This window comes from Erinaceus europaeus, chromosome 3 (genome assembly GCF_950295315.1).
Source record: "Erinaceus europaeus chromosome 3, mEriEur2.1, whole genome shotgun sequence".
Lineage (NCBI taxonomy): Eukaryota > Metazoa > Chordata > Mammalia > Eulipotyphla > Erinaceidae > Erinaceus > Erinaceus europaeus.
Window position 1 is genome coordinate 123,122,397 of NC_080164.1, and position 22,947 is coordinate 123,145,343.

The 22,947-nt window shown below is 39.9% G+C and overlaps 1 protein-coding gene across 4 annotated transcripts; it reads right to left on the minus strand.

The window, feature by feature from the left end:
- Window positions 1–230: 230 nt before the first annotated feature.
- Window positions 231–17,665, minus strand: LOC103113934 (cytochrome c oxidase assembly protein COX18, mitochondrial). Of its 4 annotated transcripts, none has more exons than XM_007523546.3 (6): window positions 17,234–17,665; window positions 16,222–16,322; window positions 14,107–14,270; window positions 12,602–12,723; window positions 10,365–10,472; window positions 231–1,238 (listed from the first exon to the last, which is right to left on the minus strand). In XM_007523546.3, the coding sequence occupies exons 1-6, from the start codon at window positions 17,573–17,575 to the stop codon at window positions 1,065–1,067; spliced, it is 1,011 nt and encodes a 336-aa protein (XP_007523608.1). In that variant the 5' UTR covers window positions 17,576–17,665; the 3' UTR covers window positions 231–1,064. The 4 variants fall into 4 exon arrangements, with proteins under 4 accessions (XP_007523608.1, XP_007523607.1, XP_016043846.1 ...); XM_007523545.3 differs by having other exon boundaries at window positions 12,602–12,726; XM_016188360.2 differs by lacking the exon at window positions 16,222–16,322 and having other exon boundaries at window positions 17,234–17,630.
- Window positions 17,666–22,947: the final 5,282 nt, after the last annotated feature.

A 22,947-nucleotide genomic window follows, 5' to 3' on the forward strand; every position in this document is an offset into this window, starting at 1 on the left:
GGAGGAAGACAGAAAGGAACCTATAACACTGCTCCACTGCTCGTGAAACTTCCCCCTTGAGCCCAGGGGCTGGAATCAGGTCCTATGCACTGTAATATGTGCATTCTATTGGCTGAGCCACACAGCCTACAAATGTACATTTTTGAAATCAAGGAGATTTCACAGTAAAAAAAAAAAAAAAAGTAATAAACAGTAATAAATAAAAAATAAAGCCAGCACCAGAAAAGAGATTTATCAATTTAAAAGGGGGACTGCAACACTCCTTTATTTATTAGTTTTCAGAAAGTGACAGTACTTTGAGTAGGATTTAAAAGGGGGAGGGGAGGACTGATTACTTGTATTCCAAAAGAAAGATACATGAATCAGAACATAATTCACAAAGGGCATATTATCTGAGATGTAACCAACATTTCAAGTTCCCTTTCCTCTTTTTTCTATATAACACAACAAGCATACAATTCTGCCTCTGATTCCTTGATTAAACGCTTTGCAAAAAAAAACGGATACTGAACCACTGCTCCTTGAGGATGTGCAAGGTAAAGATTCCTAGACACCTCTGGCCATTTTCCTGCTGACATTTAAGTAGAGTAGAATATGGATTCATTACCAGTGAAACTGTGTCCTGGCACATTTAACTCATGCTTGAAAGAAGCTTATCTTATGTAGTTATTTTCTCTAGAAGAAACATGGCAACATTTCCGAGTTTAGAAATGCTAGATGTCAGCATGACAGACACTCTTAGAATAAAATTCTGATGCATTTAAATATTGTCAGTATGTTAGGGTTATGACTTTACTCTTGCACTTCACATAGTCTATGATAAAAAGAAGATTTATTTACCTATGCCTTTGAGGGAGAGAGACAGAGAGAGAACCCGAGCACCACTGGCATATGCAGTGCTGGGGATCAGACTCAGGACCTCAGTGCTTTCAAGTCTTCCACTGCGCCACCTCCAGAGCTGTGAGTTCATGTTTTTAAATGAAGGCAATTAAATCAGACCTAAATGTTCCAAATACACACAGGTGCTAGTGACATTTGTAGTTATTTCAAATGACTAGAAAATGTCATTTTCTTGAAGTGAATTTGGCATAAAAGGCAGTAAGGAGGTCTGTATAAGGGGTGTCTGAGTGTGACTTGGTCAGTGGTATTCGGCAAAGTCGGCGAAACCTAGGAGAACGCAGCAGCAAGTTCTGTGAAAGGCCCATGACGCTGGAACATAACCAGTAGAGAACAATCGACTAAAAAAGAGAAGAAAGGACATGAGTGTTAGCACCTCTCCAGTCTCCAAGGATATGAAGATCCAGAGATAGGCAGGTCAAAAACAATTACAATCTTTATAAACAGAACCATACCAAGATTGAACAAGACCTGCAAGCTATGAAACACCTGTAATGAATCCAATATACAGTCAGAAAGAGGCTGAGAGGAAGAGATGGCTTTCTGTCGGAGTGCCAACATGCAGATCTGATGCCCAAGAGAGGCAGAACATTCAATCCCCAGCACTGCCTTGTACTAGAGTTAAGTAGTACTTTCATCTCTGTTTTTTTTTCTCTCATAGTAAATAAATCTACCCAGGAGATAGTACAGTGAGCAGTCTGTGAACCAGACTTTCATGCTTGAGGTCCCAGGTTCAATCCCTGATACCTCATAAACTAGAGCTGAGCAATGTCTTGCTATCTCTTTCTTCTGTCTCTGTATTTCTCACATTAAGATCAAATTAAAAAAAAAAACTTTAAAAAAGACATAAAAAGAGCATGTTATCATACAAGAAGCTCAGTTTTAAACCCCCACCCCCAAACAGAGCATGTTATCATACTAGAAGCTCAGTTTTAAACCCTAAGACCACATGAGTGTGCCACGGTACATGGGGGAACTCCAGTGCCATGGTCTATGTGGGTGATAAAAATCAGCCTGAGGGAGGCGGGCGGTAGCACAGCGGGTTAAGCGCACATGGCGCAAAGCGCAAAGACTGGCCTAAGGATCCCAGTTCAAGCCCCTGGTTCCCCACCTGCAGTAGAGTCGCTTCACAGGCAGTGAAGCAGGTCTGCAGGTGTCTGTCTGTCTCTCCCCCTCTTGTCCTCCCCTCCTCTCTCCATTTCTCTCTGTCCTATCCAACAACAACAACATCAATCATAATTACAACAATAAAACAAGGGCAACAAAAGGGAATAAATAATAATAATATTAAAAAAAAATCAGCCTGAGAGCAAAACCCTTGTGTGTATGTGTATCACCCCCCGGCCCCCGCCTCCACCTCTCAGACACACATAGCAAAAGGACAGCTATCCATAATAGAAAATGGATCTAATACATGCTAAGAAAGAAGGCTGAAAGGCCAAAAATAGAAAAGATATTCATAGCAGAAAGTGGATAAAAGAGTATCTCTAATAAAAGGTCCTACAGAGATCTCCTTTATTTTCTCTAGCAAATCGTGCATTTTAAATATATTTTTATTAGAGATTTCATAGTAATTTATAAAATTGGATGGTAATAGGGGCATAATTCTACACTACTCCCACCATCAATGTTCTGTGCCCCCACCCCCTTCACAGTTCTCACAAGGTCATAAATCTGAGTTGAACTATATATATGATGGGGTTTAGAGTCCTCTGGCCATCTTCTCCCTAACATTTCCCCCTCTGGGGATATGGAGCAAAATTCTTTTGGAGGAGTTCTGCCTATGGAATTGCATTTCTGCTGGTCATGGACACCGGCTGGTTGATCCATACCTTTAGTTAGGAATAGCTTTTCTTACCAAGCATCCTGACAAGCTGCTTTATATGGAGGTATAGTGCTGTGGGCACAGCCATGTATGATGATGGCAAATGTAGCTCTCATTGCTACCCCCACCCCCACACAGATGTCTACTCTCCAAATTTCTCCTAGAAATTAGATGCTAAGTGTAATTAGGAATCTTTGCCTTTTTCTGAAACAAGAAGTTGCAGCATTATTTTCATCTTTTTTTTTTTTTCCCTCCTCCAGGGTTATTGCTGGGCTCGGTGCCTGCACCATGAATCCACCGCTCCTGGAGGGCATTTTTCCCCCCTTTTGTTGCCCTTGTTGTAGCTTCATTGTGGTTATTATTATTGCCCTTGTTGACACAATTCGTTGTTGGATAGGACAGAGAGAAATGGAGAGAGGAGGGGAAGACAGAGAAGGGGAGAGAAAGATAGACACCTGCAGACCTGCTTCACCACCTGTGAAGTGACTCCCCTGCAGGTGGGGAGCCGGGGGCTCGAGCCGGGATCCTTACGCCGGTCCCTGCGCTTTGCGCCACATGCGCTTAACCCACTGCGCCACCGCCCGACCCCTTATTTTCATCTTTCTTGTATCCTACCGGACACATGAATTTAGGTTCCTGGGAGTCGGGCGGTAGCACAGCGGGTTAAGCGCAGGTGGCGCTAAGCACAAGGACCAGCAGAAGGATCCGGTTTGAGCCCCCGGCTCCCCACCTGCAGGGGAGTCACTTCACAGGCGGTGAAGCAGGTCTGCAGGTGTCTGTCTTTCTCTCCCCCTCTCTGCCTTCCCCTCCTCTCTCCATTTCTCTCTGTCCTATCCAACAACAATGACATCAATAATAACTACAACAACAAAACAACAAGGGCAACAAAAGGAATAAATTAATTAATTAATTAAAAAAAAAAAGAATTTAGGTTCCTAAGTCGTGTAGCTCTCAATATTTGTACTACTAGCTTTTTCCAAAACAGAGATCCCAAATCTTCATGTGCAATATTCTTGCCTTTAGGTTCATGATTAGTCAACAATTTGTTCTGCTTTATATCTTAACTCTTTTATAGCCACCAGGTTCCAGAGGCTACCATGAAGACTTCTCTGCTTGACCAGACAACCCTATCAATGTGTCCTAGAGCCCTGCTTCCTCAGAGCCCTGCCCCACTACAGAAAGAGAGAGACAGGCTGGGATTACGGATCAACCTGTTAACACCCATGTTCAGCAAGGAAGCAATTACAAAAGCCAGACCTTCTACTTTCTGCATCCCATAATGACTCCCAGAGGGTTAAAGAATAGGAAAGCTATCAGGGGAGGGGATGGGATACAGAGTTCTGGTGGTGGGAATTGTGTGGAGTTGTACCCCTCTTATCCTATGGTTTTGTCAGTGTTTCCTTTTTATAAATGAAAATTAAAAAAAAAAAAAAAGAAAGAAAAAAAATGGGAAAAAATCAATATGGGGCCAGGTGGTGGCAAACCTGGCTAAGAGCTCACATTACTGTGCACAAGGACCCAAGTTCAAGCCCCTGGTCCCCACCTGCAGGGAGAAAGTTTCATGAGTGGTGAAGCAGGGCTACAAGTGTTTCTCTATCTCTCTCCTTCTCTACCTACCTTTCCTCTCTCAATTTCTGTCTTTATCCAATAGCAAATAAAAAAAAAGTCAATACTTTCATGCCCAAGGCAACAAAGGTGCCAGGTTCAATACCCAGCAGCACCATAAGCCAGAGCTAAGCACTGCTCTGGTAAAATAATAATAGCAGTAACTGGAGACTTGGAGGCATGAGCTCCAACAAGCATTCACTACAGAAGAGATCCAAAAGGCTAGCAAACACATGCAAAATTGCTCCAGATCACTGACTGTCAGAGAAATGCAAATAAAGACAACACTGAGATGCCACCTCACCCCTGTGAGAATGGCCTACATCAAAAAGGACAGCAGCAACAAATGCAGGAGAGGCTGTGGGGACAGAGGAACCCTTCTGCACAGCTTGGTGGGAATGTAAATTGGTCCAGCCTCTGTGGAGAGCAGTTTGGAGAACACTCACAAGGCTAGACATGGACCTTCTATATGACCCAGCAATTCCTCTCCTGGGGATATACCCCAAGGACACCATAACACCTGACCAAAAAGAGGTGTGTACTCCTATGTTCATAGCATCACAATTCATAATAGCTAAAACCTGGAAGCAACCCAGGTGCCCAGCAACAGATGAGTGGCTGAGAAAGCTGTGGTATATATACACAATGGAATACTATGCAGCTATTTACAATGAACCCACCTTCTCTGACTCATCTTGGATGGAGCTAGAAGGAATTATGTTAAGTGAGCTAAGTCAGAAAGACAAAGATGAATATGGGATGATGACACTCAACAGAAGTTGAGATAGAAGAACAGAAAGGGAAACTCAAAGCAGGATCTGACTAAATTTGGAGTAGGGCATCAAAGTAAAAACCCTGTGTTGAGGGTGAGGGTGGATGTTCAGCTTCATAGGGAAGGGGGGGAGGGGGGGAGGGTAGGATGGAACACAGTCCTTTGGTGGTGGGAATGGTGTTTATGTACACCATTATGTGACTACAAATCACTAAGTATATGCATTGGATCGACCTTCTTGTGGTGCATCCCGTGAGTACCCATTCATTGGGGAAACTGACGATTGATCCCAGTCACTTTCAAAGCCAGCAACAAGCAGCTCCTGACAGCTTTCAACCTGACGCTGTTGACTGGCTATGGAAGAAGGGCAAATGCTAGAAGAACTAAGTATATGAGGGGAAAAATTGATTGAATGTCTCAAACTTTTAAAAAAATATATTGATTTATTCCCTTTTATTACCCTTGTTTTATTGTTGTAGTTATTATTATTTATGTTGGCGTTCTTGGATAGGACAGAGAGAAATGGAGAGAGAAGGAGAAGAGACAGATAGACACCTGCAGACCTGCTTCACCTCCTGTGAAGCGACCCCCCTGCAGGTGGGGAGCCAGGGGATTGAACCAGGGATCCTTACGCTGGTCCTTGCGCTTTGCGCCACGAGCACTTAACCAGCTGTACTACCTACTGCCCGACTCCCTTTTTAATTTTTTATTTATAAAAAGGAAACATTGACAAAACCATAGGATAAGAGGGGTACAACTTCACATAGTTCCCACCACCAGATCTCCGTATTCTATCCCCTCCCCTGATAGCTTTCCTATTCTTTATCCCTCTGGGAGTATGGAACCAAGATCATTGAGGGATGCAGAAGGTAGAACGTGTGGCTTCTGTAATTGCTTCCCCACTGAACATGGGCGTTGAAAGGTCAATCCATACTCCCAGGCTGTTGTCTCAAACTTTTTAAAGCACAGACTGAGTCTTTTTAATACATAGGCTGAGTCTTTGATATGTTGATCCTCTTAAAAGCTTAGTCCAGGGAGAAGAGAAGCAACCGGTGGCACAGCTATCTGCAAATAATGTCAAAAAACATAAAATATGGTGATGGTGTATATGATACAACAAATCCTAACAAAGGGATTTTTCAAAGTTAACCCCATTGCCAAACAATGTGCAATACAGCAGTAACTATCTATTGTCTTCTTAAACCCTAAGCATGAACCTCCCACTTCCTCTATAGAGCCTGTATTTCCCTAGAGCTCCTGATTATGGACCCCAGATCACATCAAATTGAAATTTTGCCATTTGTAACAATATGGATGGACCTTGAGGATATTATACTAAATAAAATAATAATTCAGGCAAAAAAATACAATATGGCATCACTAAAATATAAAATCTTAAAATTATGGAGCCATCTATACAGAGAACTACTGATGGTTGTCAGAGACAGGGGTTTGGGGAAGATTGCTGGAGTAAGATTTATGGGAGAAATAAACTAGGTTATGAGGCTTAAAAGTACCAACTTAACATAATTCCTTCTAGCTCTGTCCAAGATGGGTCAGATAAGGTGGGCTCATTGTTCTTAATAGCTGCATAGTATTCCACTGTGTATATGTACCACAGCTTTCTCAGCCACTCATCTGCTGTTGGGCACCTGGGTTGCTTCCAGGTTTTAGCTATTATGAATTGTGATGCAATGAACATAGATGTACACACATCTTTTTGGTTGGGCATTATGGAATCCTTGGGGTATATCCCCAGGAGAGGAATCACTGGGTCATATGGAAGGTCTATGTCTAGCCTTGTAAGAGTTCTCCAGACTGCTCTCCAGAGAGGCTGGAACAATTTACATTCCCACCAGAAGTGTAGAAGGGTTCCTCTGTCCCCACAGCCTCTCCAACATTTGTTGCTGTTGTCCTTTTTGATGTATGCCATTCTCACAGGAGTGAGGTGGTATCGCAATGTTGTCTTTATTTGCATCTCTCTGACAATCAGCGACCTGGAAGTTTTTCATATGTTTGTTAGCCTTTTGGATCTCCTCTGAAGTGAATGTCTTGTTCATATCCTCTGCCCATTTTTGGATGGGGTCATTTGCTTTTTTGGTGCTAAGTTTGCTGAGTTCTCTGTATATTTTGGTGATGAGTCTCTTGTCTGATGTTTGGCATGTGAAGATCTTCTCCCATTCTGTGAGGGGTCTGAAAGCAGAAGTACACAAGAGCATGCAGGGAATAACCCCAACACTTCATCTGCACTATTACAGTCTTTAGGTCCATGATTGTTCAACAATGTTTGGCTTTGTATGTTAACTCTCTTTTCAGCCACCAGGTTCCGGATGCTGACCAGAGTTCCCTGGACAGACGACCCCATCAATGTGTACTGGAGCGCCACTTCCTCAGAGCCCCACCCTACTAGGGAAAGAGAGAGACAGACTGGGAGTATGGATCGACCAGTCAACGCCCATGTTCAGCGGGGAAGCAATTACAGAAGCCAGAACTTCCACCCTCTGCAACCCACAACGACCCTGGATCCATACTCCCAGAGAGATAGAGAATGGGAAGGCTATCAGGGGAGGGGATGGGATATGGAGATTGGGCTATGGGAATTGTGCGGAATCGTACCCTTCTTATTCTACAGTTTTGTTAATGTCTCCTTTCTTAAATAAATAAAAAAATTAAAATAAAAAAAAAGTACCAACTTGATCTGATCTGGGGCCCATATTCAGCTTAGGAGCCTATGTGACCTCTGCATCCCTCTAGATCTGAGCTCACATTCTGTGCTCTTAAGTAGGAACATTCCAAGCTGCCCCACTATCAGGAGCAATTTTCCTCAGGTGTAGCATAGAGTATATTGTCCAGCCTCCTTTTGGAGGATGGAACATTCTCTACCATTGTTGATCCAAGTTGAGGGCAAGGTCCTATGGGGGCCCACAAAGGGGTCTATTGTGTTGTTCCTGATAGAAATGACTGGTAACAATGGAGAGAGGGCTTTATTCGAGGCCTAGGCCCATCATGTTTGTTTGGGAATCTCAAGACTCTCTGATTAGGGCCCCAGCTGATGGGGTGGCCTGATAGTGACTAAAGAGTCATCGTTAAAGTATGCCAGTCTCTTGCCTTTATTCAGCTTTTGCAGTCCTTGCTTTAATAAGGTTAGCTTTGGAGTGAATGAGAGAACTGTAATAGGAAGTAGGTGATGAGGGTATTTAAGTCGATAAGTAGACACTATTTCATTATGAACTTTATACTGACTCACTACAGACTATTGTGTATTTTTGCTTTCAGGTATTTATGGATACATGTGAACATATGCTCTATCTTACGGGACCTGGTCACATAGGTTCCTAAGCTGATTATGGGCCCCAGATCACATCAAATCAATGGGGTTTACAATCAACAATATTTATACACCTTTCCTATATTTGGGAGCTACTCTCTTCTCTGATCCAGCTTTCTGGTCCTTTTCCTATCCATGACATCATCTCCCCAAACAATAATTAGGATTCACGTGCATATCAGATTTCAGGCTCAGTCAAAAACAACAACAACAACAACACTAGTATAGCCACAAGCCTTTGGAATATAACTAAAATATGCCTACTAGCTATTTACAAATGGAGGACACACACCCCCCAACTCATCATCTGCACTATTCCAGCCTTTATTTATTTTTTTTAAAGATTTCATTTATTTATGAGAAAGACAGAAGGAGAAAGAAAGAACCAGATACCACTCTGGCACATGTGCTGCCGGGGATTGAACTTGTGACCTCATGCTTGAGAGTCCAAAGCTTTACCATTGCGCCACCTCCCGGACCACTATTCCAGCCTTTAGGTCTATGACCGGTGAACGATTTGTTTGGCTTTGTATGTTAACTCTCTTTTCAACCACTAGGTTCCAGATGCTAGCAGGATGCCAACCAGACTTCCCTGGACAGACAACCCCACCAATGTGTCCTGGAGCTCCACCTCCCCAGAGCCCTTCCCCACTAGGGAAAGAGAGAGACAGGCTGTGAGTACAGATCGACCTGCCATCACCGATGTTCAGCGGGGAAGCAATTACAGAAGCTAGACCTTCCACCTTCTGCATCCCACAATGACCTTCGGTCCATACTCCCAGAGGGTTACAGAATAGGAAAGCTATCATGGGAGGAGATGGGATAGAGAGTTCTGGTGGTGGGAATTGTGTGAAGTTGTACCCCTTTTATCCTATGGTTTAGTCAATGTTTTTTGGTTTTTTTTTTTATAAATAAATTTTTTTTTAAAAAAGTACCAACTTTAAGCTCTAAAAAAGGAAGTCTGGATGATATGATATGATGTACAGCTACCAACTACTGTTAATAATACTGCATTGTATATTTCACAGTTTCTATAGCAGCAAACCTTAAGTATTCATTACAACAAAACCTTCTGCAATTACATGATGAACATTAGCAAGACTTCCTCTGGTCATTTTGCAACATAAATACTGAATGATTATTGTACAGTTGACACTAATGTTATATCACAATTATATTTTAGGGCCCAGGTTCAGCAGATAAAATGTATGTCTTAGGTATGCTGTATGTGCCACAAAGAAATGATAAGTCTAATCCATTTTTAATGTAATGTAAAATAAGAATAAGTAAAATAAAACAGTATAAAAAGTGAGGAGTATATTTATGTTACAGGGTTATTAAAAAAGTAAAATATCACATATGAACCCATATGAGCTCTTCTGCCTTTGTGTGTAGGTGTCACGGCCAGGATTTTTCTGCTCCAGGCCGACGTTTTCACAGAGGGTGAGGGTGAGACTTCGCAGCACCAAAACTACCCGCCCCCCAAGAGCTACTGGCCACCTGGGCTTGACCGTGGATAATGTGCCTGGCAAAGCACCTTCTCAGGTGAGCTATCTCACCAGCCTACAGTCTTATTTCCCTCTAAGTGCTAAATTCCTTGGTTCACTCTATAAATAGGGAGAAAAAAACAATACAATAGCAACTGATCAAAGTGAATTCTATGTGAGCTATTTTTCAAGTTTCTTTTTTAAAGGTGAAAAAACGACATTGATTTAGTAGGAGAGATTAAGACCTATTCACATAAAGATTAATAAATCCCTAGAAACTTTCAAATGCCACATAGTGATAGAGATAGTAAACAGTCACTATAGAAACTAGCAAACCAGTAAGGGACTAAACAGTCAGAGGAAGCATAATAGGAGAGGCAAGATTTCAAAGAGTCTAAACTAAGGAGAAAGAATTAATACATAGTACACACAGCTCTGGTGTCTACTCACAGAAGGTACTGTTGCAGCAATTGGAATCATCAACAGGGACATCGCACGAATAAAGTGTGTGACATATGTCTGAAAAGGAGACATTCCAATTCTTTGCAGCGCAAAAATCTGAAGGAACAGAATACTAATATTATTATACACATGATTACTACAATATATTATATTAGACAAGATATTGTTTATTTGTGTTTTGTGTAGGGCCTCACACTTGTACACTCTTGGACCAACTTTGATTTCACAGAGAGGGAAATACTACAGCATTGAGTTTCTCTCCTGTGGTACTGAAGCTCAGCCCTGGGCTTGAGCATGCATGGCAAGGCAAGTACATTACCAAGTGAGCTATGATCCAGTCCTAAATTAGATAAGCTTTAAAATACCAACGGTGAGGGCAGTGATGAGCAGCCCAGGAGGTGGCACAATAGGCAAGGCTCTCAAGCCTGAGTTTGATCCATAGCATGGGATGTGCCAGAGTGATTCTCTTTCCCCGTCTCTCTCCCTTCTCATTAACTAATTACTAGGGAAATATTTAAAAGGAGCTATTATATATTAATTACTTTTTAATGAATTAACACACCATTCATCCAAACTAGGTAAACAAAGCAGTCCAGCATTTAGTGGTATGTGGCTTTGCTTAAGTTACTTTTGTGTGTCTTACATTCTCCATCTTAAATGGGAATATTAATAGTAGACATTACCATTCTTTCTTCAAAAACTGTGGCCTAAGACCAGAATATTGTTTTCAGTTTTTAAAAACATTATTAATGATTTAATACTGACTTACAAAATTATAAGACAACAGGAATATAATTCAATACCTTTCCCACCAGTTCTGTGTCCTCATTCCTTCTATCGGAAACTGTATTAGTTCTCCCAAGATGACAGATATGGGTTAACTATTATTTCTATAACTATCTAACTCTCTGTATATGTTTGTTCACTTTTTTCCTATGGCCCTACCTTCTCTTCCTTTCTAAGTCACATCTACTATTTTTGAGTGTCCTTCCTGTTTTTGTTGTTGTTGTTTTTTTTTCCTATTCTTCTCTCTCCAGGTCTTGGTGGAGTTGGAGTTCAGAGCACTCTGGTCACCTTCCCCTAACATTTACCTCTCTAGGAGTATGGACCAAAATTCTTTATGGGGTGGAGAAGTGGAAGGTCTGGCATCTGTAAAAGCTTCTCTGCTGGGCATGGTATTGGCAAGTCGAGCCATACCCCCAGTCTGTTTCTATCTTTCCCAGGTGTGTTTTCATTTTTTTGTATCTAAAATATTAAGGGTGTACTAGATTTCACAGAGAACAAAGGATACTAAGTTTGTTAGAGTTCAATTGAGATAATTTCTAAGAATTTTTTTCAGTTCAAATAGCGTATGTTCTACTCAGATGGCAGCTTTTTTCTTTTTCATTTTCTTTACTTGATAGGACAGAGAATTTGAGAGGGGTAGAGGAGAAAGAGAGAAAGAGAGATAGACACTTGCAGTACTTGCTTCATAGCTCGGAAGCCTCACCCCACCACAGGTGGGAACAGGCCTCAAACCCAGGTCCTTGTGCATGGTAATGTATGTGCTTCACCAGGTGTGTCTCACTACCCGGCCCACTCAGAGGGCAGCTCCTTATGAAATTAAAGGCATATTTCCTTAACCTGGAGAGCGAAACAGTAAGGAATAACAGTGAGACATGATGAGTAAGAAGCAGAGAGATAAGCCATAGAGACTGCCACCCTGGCACAGGCCCATCTCCAGCCAGGAAGCTCTGGCATAAAAAGTCTCGTGCTCTAAAGTCCAGTTATTTCCCCATGAGGTCATATTTTATGTGCTTCCCCATTCCATCTAATATATTTCTATGACTTTTCTAAGGTGATATAGTTAAAATGTCAGGCAATAGTTATTCTCCTTTCCTAAAACTGCACGTTACACATAGACACTAAGCAAATAAAATCAAATTGACTGGGTATCCTAATTATTGCCTTTACTAAAAGCAAAGCACAAATTTATGCATTAGAATTGGTAATTTTAAATTTAAAAGAGACCATGAAGGTGTTCTGATTCAGTTCTCTTATTTTAATTATCAGGATTTAGTTGAAAGACAAAGGTATTGGCCTAAGGCAGTCTGTTCAAAGCTAATCTAGAAAACAAGGAGTCTTAATTCTAGCTCAGAATGAGCACCTCTAAATTAAAGGCATTTATACTTTATGTCTGAAGAACAGTAACAAAAATGCAAACAATACCATTCAAAATCACTGACCTCCACAATTAATAAGTTGGTGATCCCTAGAGAGACAGGCAGAATCCAAGTGGAATCCAGTGCAGTGAGGTCAGAAAACCACAGGATCCCACCAGTAGCTAACTGCTCCTGAACAGAAAATCCTGCTAAAACATATTTTTAAATCGATTTAACAATGATTTAAGATTTTCAAGGCATAGTTTCACATGTACCTATGTGTGTAAAAACTCATCAACCTACCTCCAAAGTTCCAAATGAAACCCTCCATGTAACCAACCGTGGCCCTCTCAGCCTCCACCCTACCCACCATGTCCTCTGAAAGTCACCCAGTTTTCAGAGTCTAAGAGTTATTTTGTCATCATCATCATCATTTTGCTTGAAATTTTTATAGATAAGACAAAAGAATATCCAAAAATAGCAGAGGAAAATAGATGTAAAATATGTCATAAAATTTCTGTAAGATGTTTCTCACAGTAACAAGACCTGCACTGGTTCTACTCAGGTTATTTTCATTCCACAACATAAATTAGCCAGCACAATACTAAGAAAGAGGCTTTCTGTAGAAAACAGATGTAGAGAGCATCATAACAGCAGCAATATTTTCAGATGTAAATCTAAGTAACTACTTTCTTTTTTAAAAATTTTTTTATTATCTTTATTTATTGTATAGAGACATCCAGAAATTGAGAGGGAAGACAATGAGGGAGAGAGACGGAGAGGAATCTGTAGCACTGTTTCACCACTTGTGAAGCTTTCCCCCTGCAAGTGGGGACCAGGGGCTTGAGCCCAGGTTCTTATGCATTGCAATATGTGCAATCAACCAGGTACACCACCGCCTGGCCCCAGTAATTACTTTCCACAGGCTGCTTTCTTTTTGGTTAGAAATTCTTTTAAAGTAAAAAGGGGAAAAAAAAAAAGTTCTAGTTCACTCCATTTCTTAATTAATCTTTACATTTATAACTATGAAAGTTTTCTAGTTTTGGTCAGGAAACTGAATACTGTAAATAAAAGATCTCATTTTATTAGAAGCTCATGTCCCTCCTATATATATTTGTTTCCTCAACAATTATTTACACGAACTGTTCTAGTCCTGACATATATGTATTATTGTAAGAGTATGAAGACAACATTAAGAAAATTATTTGAAGGAATCGGGCGGTAGCGCAGCGGGTTAAGTGCACATGGCGCAAAGTGCAAGGACCAGCAGAAGGATCTCGGTTCGATCCCCTGGCTCCCCACCTGCAGGGGAGTCACTTCACAAGCGGTGAAGCAGGTCTGCAGGTGTCTATCTTTCTCTCCCCCTGTATCCTCATCTCTCTCAATTTCTCTCTGTCCTATCCAACAACGGCATCAACAACAACAATAATAACCACAGCAAGGCTAAAACAACAAGGGCAACAAAAGGGGAAAAAAAATAGCCTCCAGGAGCAGTGAATTCACCGTACAGGCACTGAGCCTAGCAATAATCCTGGAGGCAAAAAAAAAAAAAAAAAAATTGAGGATAAAATGAATATTCTAATAACTACCTTCTGAATGGGCGGTTCCTGTGCTAAAATTCCGGAGAGCAACTGACATGACGATCCACATTGGAAGCTGAATCCAGACCAACACAGTGGCTTTGAAAGGGTGGCAGTTATCTCGAACATATAATTCTGACACAAGCCTCTTCATATTCTTTAGATAAGTGAGCCTAGTTTAAGAGAGTATGGCGAAATGGAAAGGAGAAAATATAATTTGACTACTTCCATAGTAAACAGACCATGCTGTAGTTTTGGCTAAAAAAGAACAGTATAGGGCTTTTAGTCGTCATAGACTTTATCAAAGTGATGCCTCAACAAAAGTCAAATAGAGCTTTTTACTGACAATTCTCCATAACACACACAAATAATGCAACAAATGAACATATCTAACACTGTCAGACTAGTCTTATTTTATTTAGTCTCTGCATATTAGACCGTAATGGGGGTAATTTTCACTAATAACATGGTGAGAAGGGCCAGGCAAAGATGCACCTAGTTGTGCTTACATGTTACGAGGTGCAAGGATCCGAGTTCAAGTCACTAGTCCCCACCTGCAAGAAGTGAAGCAGGGCTCTAGATATCTCTCTTTCTTTCTCCCTATCCCCCCACCCCTCTCAACTTATCTCTGTCCTATCAAATATAAGATGAAAAAGGGGGAAATGGGTCGACATATTCTTCATACAGTAATAATCTGGTGGCAATAAAACAAAAAATATTGAATTAAAAAATACAGGTGGTACAACCAAAATGTTTATTAGACAGACTAAAGCTAAAAAGTGTATTTTTGCTTATATCCCTCAAGTCGAATAAAGCTACTCCTTGATCTCTGAACATACCTTCTGTAGTAATATTATTTTTCTACTGTGTATAATCTTGGCCTGTCAAAATAATTCTCATCATCCAATAGCTCATCAAGATTTGTCTTCTTTTTTTTTTTTCCTTCTTTCCTATTTTTCCCTCCATGAGGGTTAAGTGTGAGGGCACATGTTAGCGCTCAAGAGTCTGCATGAAGATTCCACTGCTCCTGCAGACCACTGGCCATTTTATTTCTGCTTTATTCTGACAGAGGGAAACAGCTCCAAATTCAGGAGTGACAGGCTTTATGTTTTTCATTAATTTTTTTTTATTATTACTGGTTTAATAGTGTTCTACAAAATTATAAGATTTCAGGGGTACAGTTCCACAGCCAGGCATGGTTAAATCATACCTTCAACAAAAGTCCTGCACTAATATCTACCATCGTTCTCACAACATCTGAGAGTCAGTTGGGTTGCTACTTTTTTCCTCCTTTGTAGTGCCAATCCCTAAGTAAATATTATCATCCCCACTTTATATATGCTGACTTCATTTACCTCTCTAAATGCTGACTACTCAATTGAAGACTTTGTGGTAGTGGCAGACTGTTTGTTTTTTCCTCTGAATTCAGAAACATGAGACAAAGCAAATGCACTACTCAAATGAGCTATCTTGCCAGCGCTAATCAGTAATTATATATATATCACAGACAGCTTTGTCTAGGGATAGAGATCCACAGCTATAAAAACATTAGAATTTTTATAAATAAAGTAAATTTATAAACAAAAAATGATCTACAATAGTAGATTATTATTGACTTGAAAGTCTAGTTTCTAAGGTCATCAAGTCTTTTTGAGATGCCAGGTGGGAGAGAGCATCTAATACATGTTATCATGCACAAGGACCTGGGTTCGAGTTCTTGGTCTTGACTTGCAAGGGGAAAGTTTTACAAGTGGTGAAGCAGTGCTGCAGGCGTCTCTGCTTTCCCTCTATATCTCCCCCTTCCCTCTCAATTTGTTTCTTTTTTTTTTTTTATAATTTTGTTATCTTTTATTTATTGGCTAGACAGCCAGAAATTAAGAAGGAAGGGGAAGGTAGAGAGACACCTGCAGCACTGCTTCACCACTCGGGAAGCTTTCCCCCTGCAGATGGGGCCCAGGGCTTAAGCCCCATCAGAATATAAAACTCTCATGCCAGGTAAACTTAGTAGAAGAACAACTTTGTTGCTACAGAATATCCCAAACATGTAAAAAGCATCATCACTTATTACGTGTGCTTACGTGTTCGTGTGTCTGCACTAGCTTATGCACACAAAAATCACCTTACCTTGCAACTCTTTTGGACCATCCCAACTGATTTGCACGAACTGTAACTTCTTGATTAAGATTCCTAGCAATATTTTTTATTTCTGGCTGCAAATTTTCCACCTAGCTAAAGAAAAAGTAAAACCATAGTTTACTGGTCATGTCATTAAGTCTTAAGAAATTGATATGCTACAGATAATTTCACTTGCAGTCAAATGACACATTTCAAACTGTTAACTTTGTTGAGTGATGCTGCGCAAAGTTGTCTAACCTCTAAAATCTTGTTTGTCCACACATAAAATACCTAGAAGCACTTACTTTACAGAAAAGCACCATGAACTTTATTTCTCCCTTGAATGTTTTAGTAAAGTCAGCTGAGGAAGCAGATGTCTAGGAAGCTTTTTTTACGTTTCGTGACTAGAATCACACACACACACATACTACTTTTATTCTGCCTGTTAAATTTTTTTAGCTCAGTAACTTTAATGGTAATAATGACCACCTTCCTGGTTTATTTTTCTTAACCAATGATAATCGGAGCATGTGAAAGTTATTATTTTTGAAGTTTGACGTCTGAATACTTTATTGTATAATTTATCTGATAATGTTGGGCCAGATTCCAAGGAGGAGGGGGAGATTAAAAGCACCCATCATCAAAAGAATTGACTATAAATACAAGCTCAAAGATGGCATGCATAAAAGAGGTAGTTCCCAAGCTATATCAGCTTTATTATAATTTTTATAAGAAAGACTGGTTAGCAAGTTGAGCCATTCAAGCTGTTACTTTTAAGACAGTAATTGTCTGGGTTTCTCCATACAATGTTTTTGCATACTGATTCCTTTTTCTTTTTCTCAAATCCAGTAGGGTAGATGGATGACAAGTACATGCCATCAAACATCCCTCACGTCACATACCCGACACTAGTCACATTTCTTAGCTGATAAAATGGTTCTGACGATGAAAACACCGGGCTCCGGAAGTACCTGGGGACCTCCATCCCATAGCAGACCCGGGCCCCGGGGGCGCCCCTCACCTTGGCGAGGATGTAGTGCTGGTAGGCGGCCAGGGGCAGCGTGACGGCCCCGCGCAGGAGCGCGGTGGTGAGGACGATGCTGCCCCACCAGGGGAGGCCCGAGGCGGCGTGCGCGCACAGCAGCGCCTCCTCCGCGCCCCAGACCGGAGCCGACGCGGCCAAGGCCTCATACCAGCCGCCCGCGCCGCCCGGCTCAACACCAGAGACGGCCGCCACCGCCCACATCGGTGAAGCAATCCATTTCGAGTCATGTGTTGGGGACACCGCACGCAGCGGGCCCCGCGCCTGGGACTGCAGCTTGGGGAGAGGCCGCAAGCACCTAGCGCCCAGTCGGCACAACATGTTTGCACCAGCACGGAGATGCTGAGCGAGATATCACTCACAAAACTAGAAAGGCGACACGCATGCGCTAGCGACCCCGGACTTAAAGCGTGGGTGAACCCCAATTGACCTTGAGTCGCATTATTATGACGTTGAAGACAGGGAAGTCCCGCCTTTCCCACGCGGCATAGGGCAGTCCTACTCACACACCACATTTCCTCGCTGCAGGCGTTGCAGGCATGGAAAGTCTGAGATCTGGCAGGAAGCAGAGCTATTGGCCGAGCCTCCAGTCCCGGTGGGAGGGGTGTATTCTAGAGAGTGCTCGCCTAGTAAAGTCCTTTTAGCTTGTGCTTTTTACATCCTTATTCATCTAGTCAAATTATGTGGAGTGGATTGATTTGGCATGCCCTGATTGCGTCCACTGGAGACTTAGATAATACTCCCCAACAATTAACGTGTTTCTGAAATGCCACCTTTGCAGAGGCATGTGTTTCTGCTGACTTTGAATTTTACATAGCATGTTTGAAGTACTACGTTAGTTCTGGTTTGTGAAGATTTAACATTAGTGAGCTTGCTTAGGTTCTATCCTAGCCCCCGTGACACTGGAGGAACATTGTATGTTGTGTCTCCCTGTCTTTTTGTTTTCTGCTCCTATCTGGAAAAAAAAATTGCCTAATGAAATAAAAATGTGTTAATGTTAATATGGCAGCCGTACCTAAGAATTGATTTTCCTTCAGTATTTTAATTTTCATTTATGAAGAGCAAGGAGAGAAAAAAAAAAAAAAACACGGCTTTAAGGACAAAATACTGTCTCTTCACATGACCGTAATCATCTCTGAAAGTACTATGAAATCTTTATTAGAGGTAGAACGTGTCTGTCCTATATTAGTCTCAGAGCCCATAGAAACATTGGGTGAATTCTGGTTAAAAAGAATGGCCAAGTCTACAGCAAGTTTTTTGCTTTGTTTTCGGCAATATAACACTGACTTTCTTCCTAGAAGGGTTACCCCATACAACAAGGGCAAATAGTGTTAAACTGAATGTTGATTTTTTTTTAAGCGTCCAATAAATAATTGGTTAAACTTCAGCTATGGTATGCACCAACATACAGATATTAGACTCTACTGGAATATGGAAGACAGAACACTTTCTTCAAAATTGTTAAATTTTAGGTTCAATCCTGGGCACCACCAGTAAGTAACCAGAACTGAATAGTTTTCTAGTCTCAAAATAAGTGAATATAATCAAACACATTTTCAAGTGTTTGTAAGCACATATATAGCAGTATATGCTTAGCATAGAATTTACTTTTTAAAAGAACCTACCATCTATCTCCCTGACCACTCTCTCCCCTCTTTATAAAAACCCATCATTTATACAGTCTAAATCAAGTTTTCAAGCTAGTTAGTTCTCAGATCCATAAACATTATGTGGAGGGGGTGGGGGGTCAGGCGGTAGTGCAGCGGATTGAGTGCACGTGGCGTGGGGCACAAGGATCGGCTTAAGGATCCCGGTTCGAGCCCCCGGCTCCCCACCTGCAGGGATGTCGCCTTACTGGCAGTGAAGTAGGTCTGTAGGTGTCTTTCTCTCCCCCTCTGTCTTCCACTCCTCTCTCGATTTCTCTCTGTCCTATCTGGCAACGAAAGACAACGACAATAATAATCAAAACAAGGGCAACAAAAGGGAAAAAAAAAAAAGTCTCCAGGAGCAGTGGATTCATGGCGCAGGCACTGAGTCCCAGCAATAACCGTGGAGGCAAAAAAAAAAAAAAAAAAAAAAAAAAAATTATGTGGAAAAGATCAGGGATAAGATTTGGACCTTTTCAAACAGTGCAGGATCTTTTCTGTTAACATGTTGCAGCACATATATAAATTTAAAATATTCCCTTTTTAAAAATTTCAATACTGTGATCTAAATAACACACACAACCTTTTATGTTGTGAGAATAATCAGAATTTGCTATCAACCTGGTAGAAGATGTTGGGGGAATTATTTGTCAATTAGACAAGTGGCCAAGGTAATGCTCAGTTATACTGGAAATTGGGTTTGCATGTCCGAGGTTTCCAGTTCTCAATCATGGGTGTTGAATTGGTATTCTAGCTTCCCTCACATACCCTTTAAGTAATCTCTTAAAAAAGAAAACTGTTAGCTTTAATGTCTATGGATTTGCCAGTTTTGCTGTTATACAGTATATAATAAGAATTGAGTAAAAGAAAAAAGGAAAAAAAACCCACTTGGTTATCTCAGTGACAATTAATTTTACAAGTTAATGTGAGTAACATGTTAAAATATTTCAAAGTTCCACCTTTACAATGTCTACATTAAATGTAATTGTTATGCCACATAATTTTACCTAAAGACACAGGGGTTATAAATTATATTTTCTTTCTTCAGTTTTTAAAATTCTTACCTATCACAGTACTGAACAAAGGAATGGACCTCCAAATTTGAATATAAAATATAAGCAGTATATATGTAAAATCATGTAGATTTCTTTGTTGTGACATATGTCCTATAAACTGTCACACATCTTTAGACTTATTTATGAAAAAGAGGACAGAGATTAAAATAAAAAAAAGATTCATTCTGGTAACTTTTAATGTCTGGGGTTGAACTCAGGACCATGGATGAGAGTGAAATACTTTATCCACTGTGTTAAAACCCAGATAAATCTAAGGCACAAATTTGCAAAACCAAAGTTACCTAATAAAGAATTAAAAACATACTGTTCTTCAGACATGGGAAGTGTTATAGTGGATACAATGTTGAACTTAAAAGCAAGCAAGGGTCATGTGTTCAAATCCTCAGTACTGTGTGTGCCAAAGTGATGTTTTGGTTTTCTATCTCCTCTGTCTTATGTTAATAAACAAGTATTTGTAAAATAAAATTTTAAAACCCTATCATTGACTCTTACATAGTAAGTATAAAATTAGCTTTTACCTTTGAAAATAGCAAATTCATTCATGTAAATTTAAGAATACACTGAGTGGATGTAATATTTAATCTGATTAATATGGTGATTGAAACAGGCTGGTTTTGAAATAATTTCAGCGTTAGAATGTATTGCTCAACCGTTTTCTTGATATATATATTTTTTGGACACATTTAAGTTTCTATAATGCTAATCTTATAGGAATGAGTGTTTCTGAAAAGCAACAAAGTTTAATAGATTTTGTAAAATCTTATGATTTGAAGGTTATATGACCTTGAACTTTCCTATTAAATCTATTGTTTCATACTGCTTTAAAAATGAAGTTAGTGTAAAGAATCATTGTTCTGATTATGTCCTGAGGTGCCGCAGGCTGCACAGTGGATAAAGCATTAGACTCTATAGCATGAAGTCATCAGTTTGATTCCCCCTGTGCCACATGTGCCGGAGTGATGCTGGTTTTTTTTTTTCATTATTCAATCTTTAAAATTAAAAAGTGATTTAAAAATGTTTTAAATTCATTAAATTAAAAGATTGAAGATCCAGTGGATGCCATAAGGAAGGACCCGGGGGTTCTGACTCCCATCTGCAGGAAGAATCGTCATGAGACACACAGCAGTGTTGCAGCTGTCTCCCCTATTTTGTTCTCTACCGGTTCTCTCTGTCTTTATTTAAAAAAAAAAAAGGATACAATCATTTTTACCAAAAGACAGGATCAGTTAAAAAAAAAACTATCTTATATTACTAATAAGATTATTTGATGTTACTGTAACAATAAACAAAACACCTTTCACATTAATACTAAATGTGTGTGTGTGTGTGTGTGTGTGTTGTTGATATGCTGAAAAGGCATGAGATGGGGTTCTACTGGGACTGGCAAATAAAGTGATCTCTAAAATAAAATAACTGTTATGGACAGGCTATATAACCACTGAAATATCAAGTATTCTCAAATTTATGTTTGTGAACTAACCCTAATGTTATTACTAACAGTTAAGTCAATTTTTAGAAGAATTAGAGAAAAGGAATACATTATATACTCTGTATTCCATATACTTTCAAAAGAAAGAGACCCATATAGTCTCAAAGATTGTTGCCTTTAATTTTCAAATGAAATGCACTGCATTACACCTGAAATACATTTTTTAAAGTGTCCTTGAAAAATGTTTCAACAGGCTTCTAAAGTCATGATACTATACTTAATAAGCCTGATCCCAGAAAGTAAATAAGGAACATTCTGATCTTTATTTTCAGGTCCCATAGTTTTAATTCCAATAAAATACAAGTTTCTGTGATTTCTAGCAAGATACGTCATTATAAGAAATTCAGTTCTGTCAATCTAGAACTCGTTCAGTGATAAATATTGGGTAGTACCTGTTAACTAACAGAATTACCTTATATAGAAAAACAAAAGAACAAAAAACCCAGAGGCTGAAGAAATAGCACACTGGGTAAGAGTAGCTGGCTTGTTAGACATGTGGTCCAAAATGGAAAGTGCTATGGCACTGGGCAAAGTTCTCACTATCTCTTTAGTTGAATGAAAAAGCAGCATAGAGGGGTCAAGTTGTGCATGTAAGAGGCCTTGGCTAGGCAAAAGAAAGATTCGAAACAAAAAAAAAAAGTCTTAGATAACACAAGAAAGAAATTAAAATTTAAAGTGAGAAAGCCATGAAATACTATTAAATAGTATTATGCCCTTTCTTATTAAAGTGCCAAAATCTAACTCTTAACTATATATATACATATATATGTATATGCATATAGTACTGTATCATTTATCTTTCCTTCAAATTTAGTCAAACTAATCATCAATAAAAATTAATTTGTATACTTTAAAGACTTTCTCCTAAGTGTCTGTACACACCTTCATATGTTTCAGAATTAATTCTTTACTCAGGCTACCAGAATGAAGAAATCACTTCATTTACATGAGCAGCCAAGAAACAGTACCTAAGTTGTAAACTATGGTGGCAATTATGAACTTTAGCTTGTCTCACTAGTATGAAATTTGTGTGTAATTAAAAGAAGAGATACAGATGTATCTTTACTATTACTTACTTTTTTTTAGGGATTTCAATCATGTTTTTTTTTTTTTTTTTCCATGACAGGGTAAGACATTTCCTTTATTATTTACTGTTTCAAGAGAAGGGAATAGCTAAAATGAGTACATTTGTTAAAAAATATTTATTCCCTTTTGTTGTCCTTGTTGTTTCATTGTTGTAATTATTGTTGTTGTTACTGGATAGGACAGAGAGAAATGGAGAGAGATGGGGAAGACAGAGGGGGAGAGAAAGATAGACACCTGCAGACCTGCTTCACCACCCGTGAAGCAACTCCATTGCAGGTGAGAAGCTGGGGGCTCGAGCCAGGATCCTTAAGCAGTTCCTTGTGCTTCACACATGTGCCCTCTGCGCTCCCACACGACTTCCAAAATATGAGTAGTTGATGTGACTGAAGCGTAAAC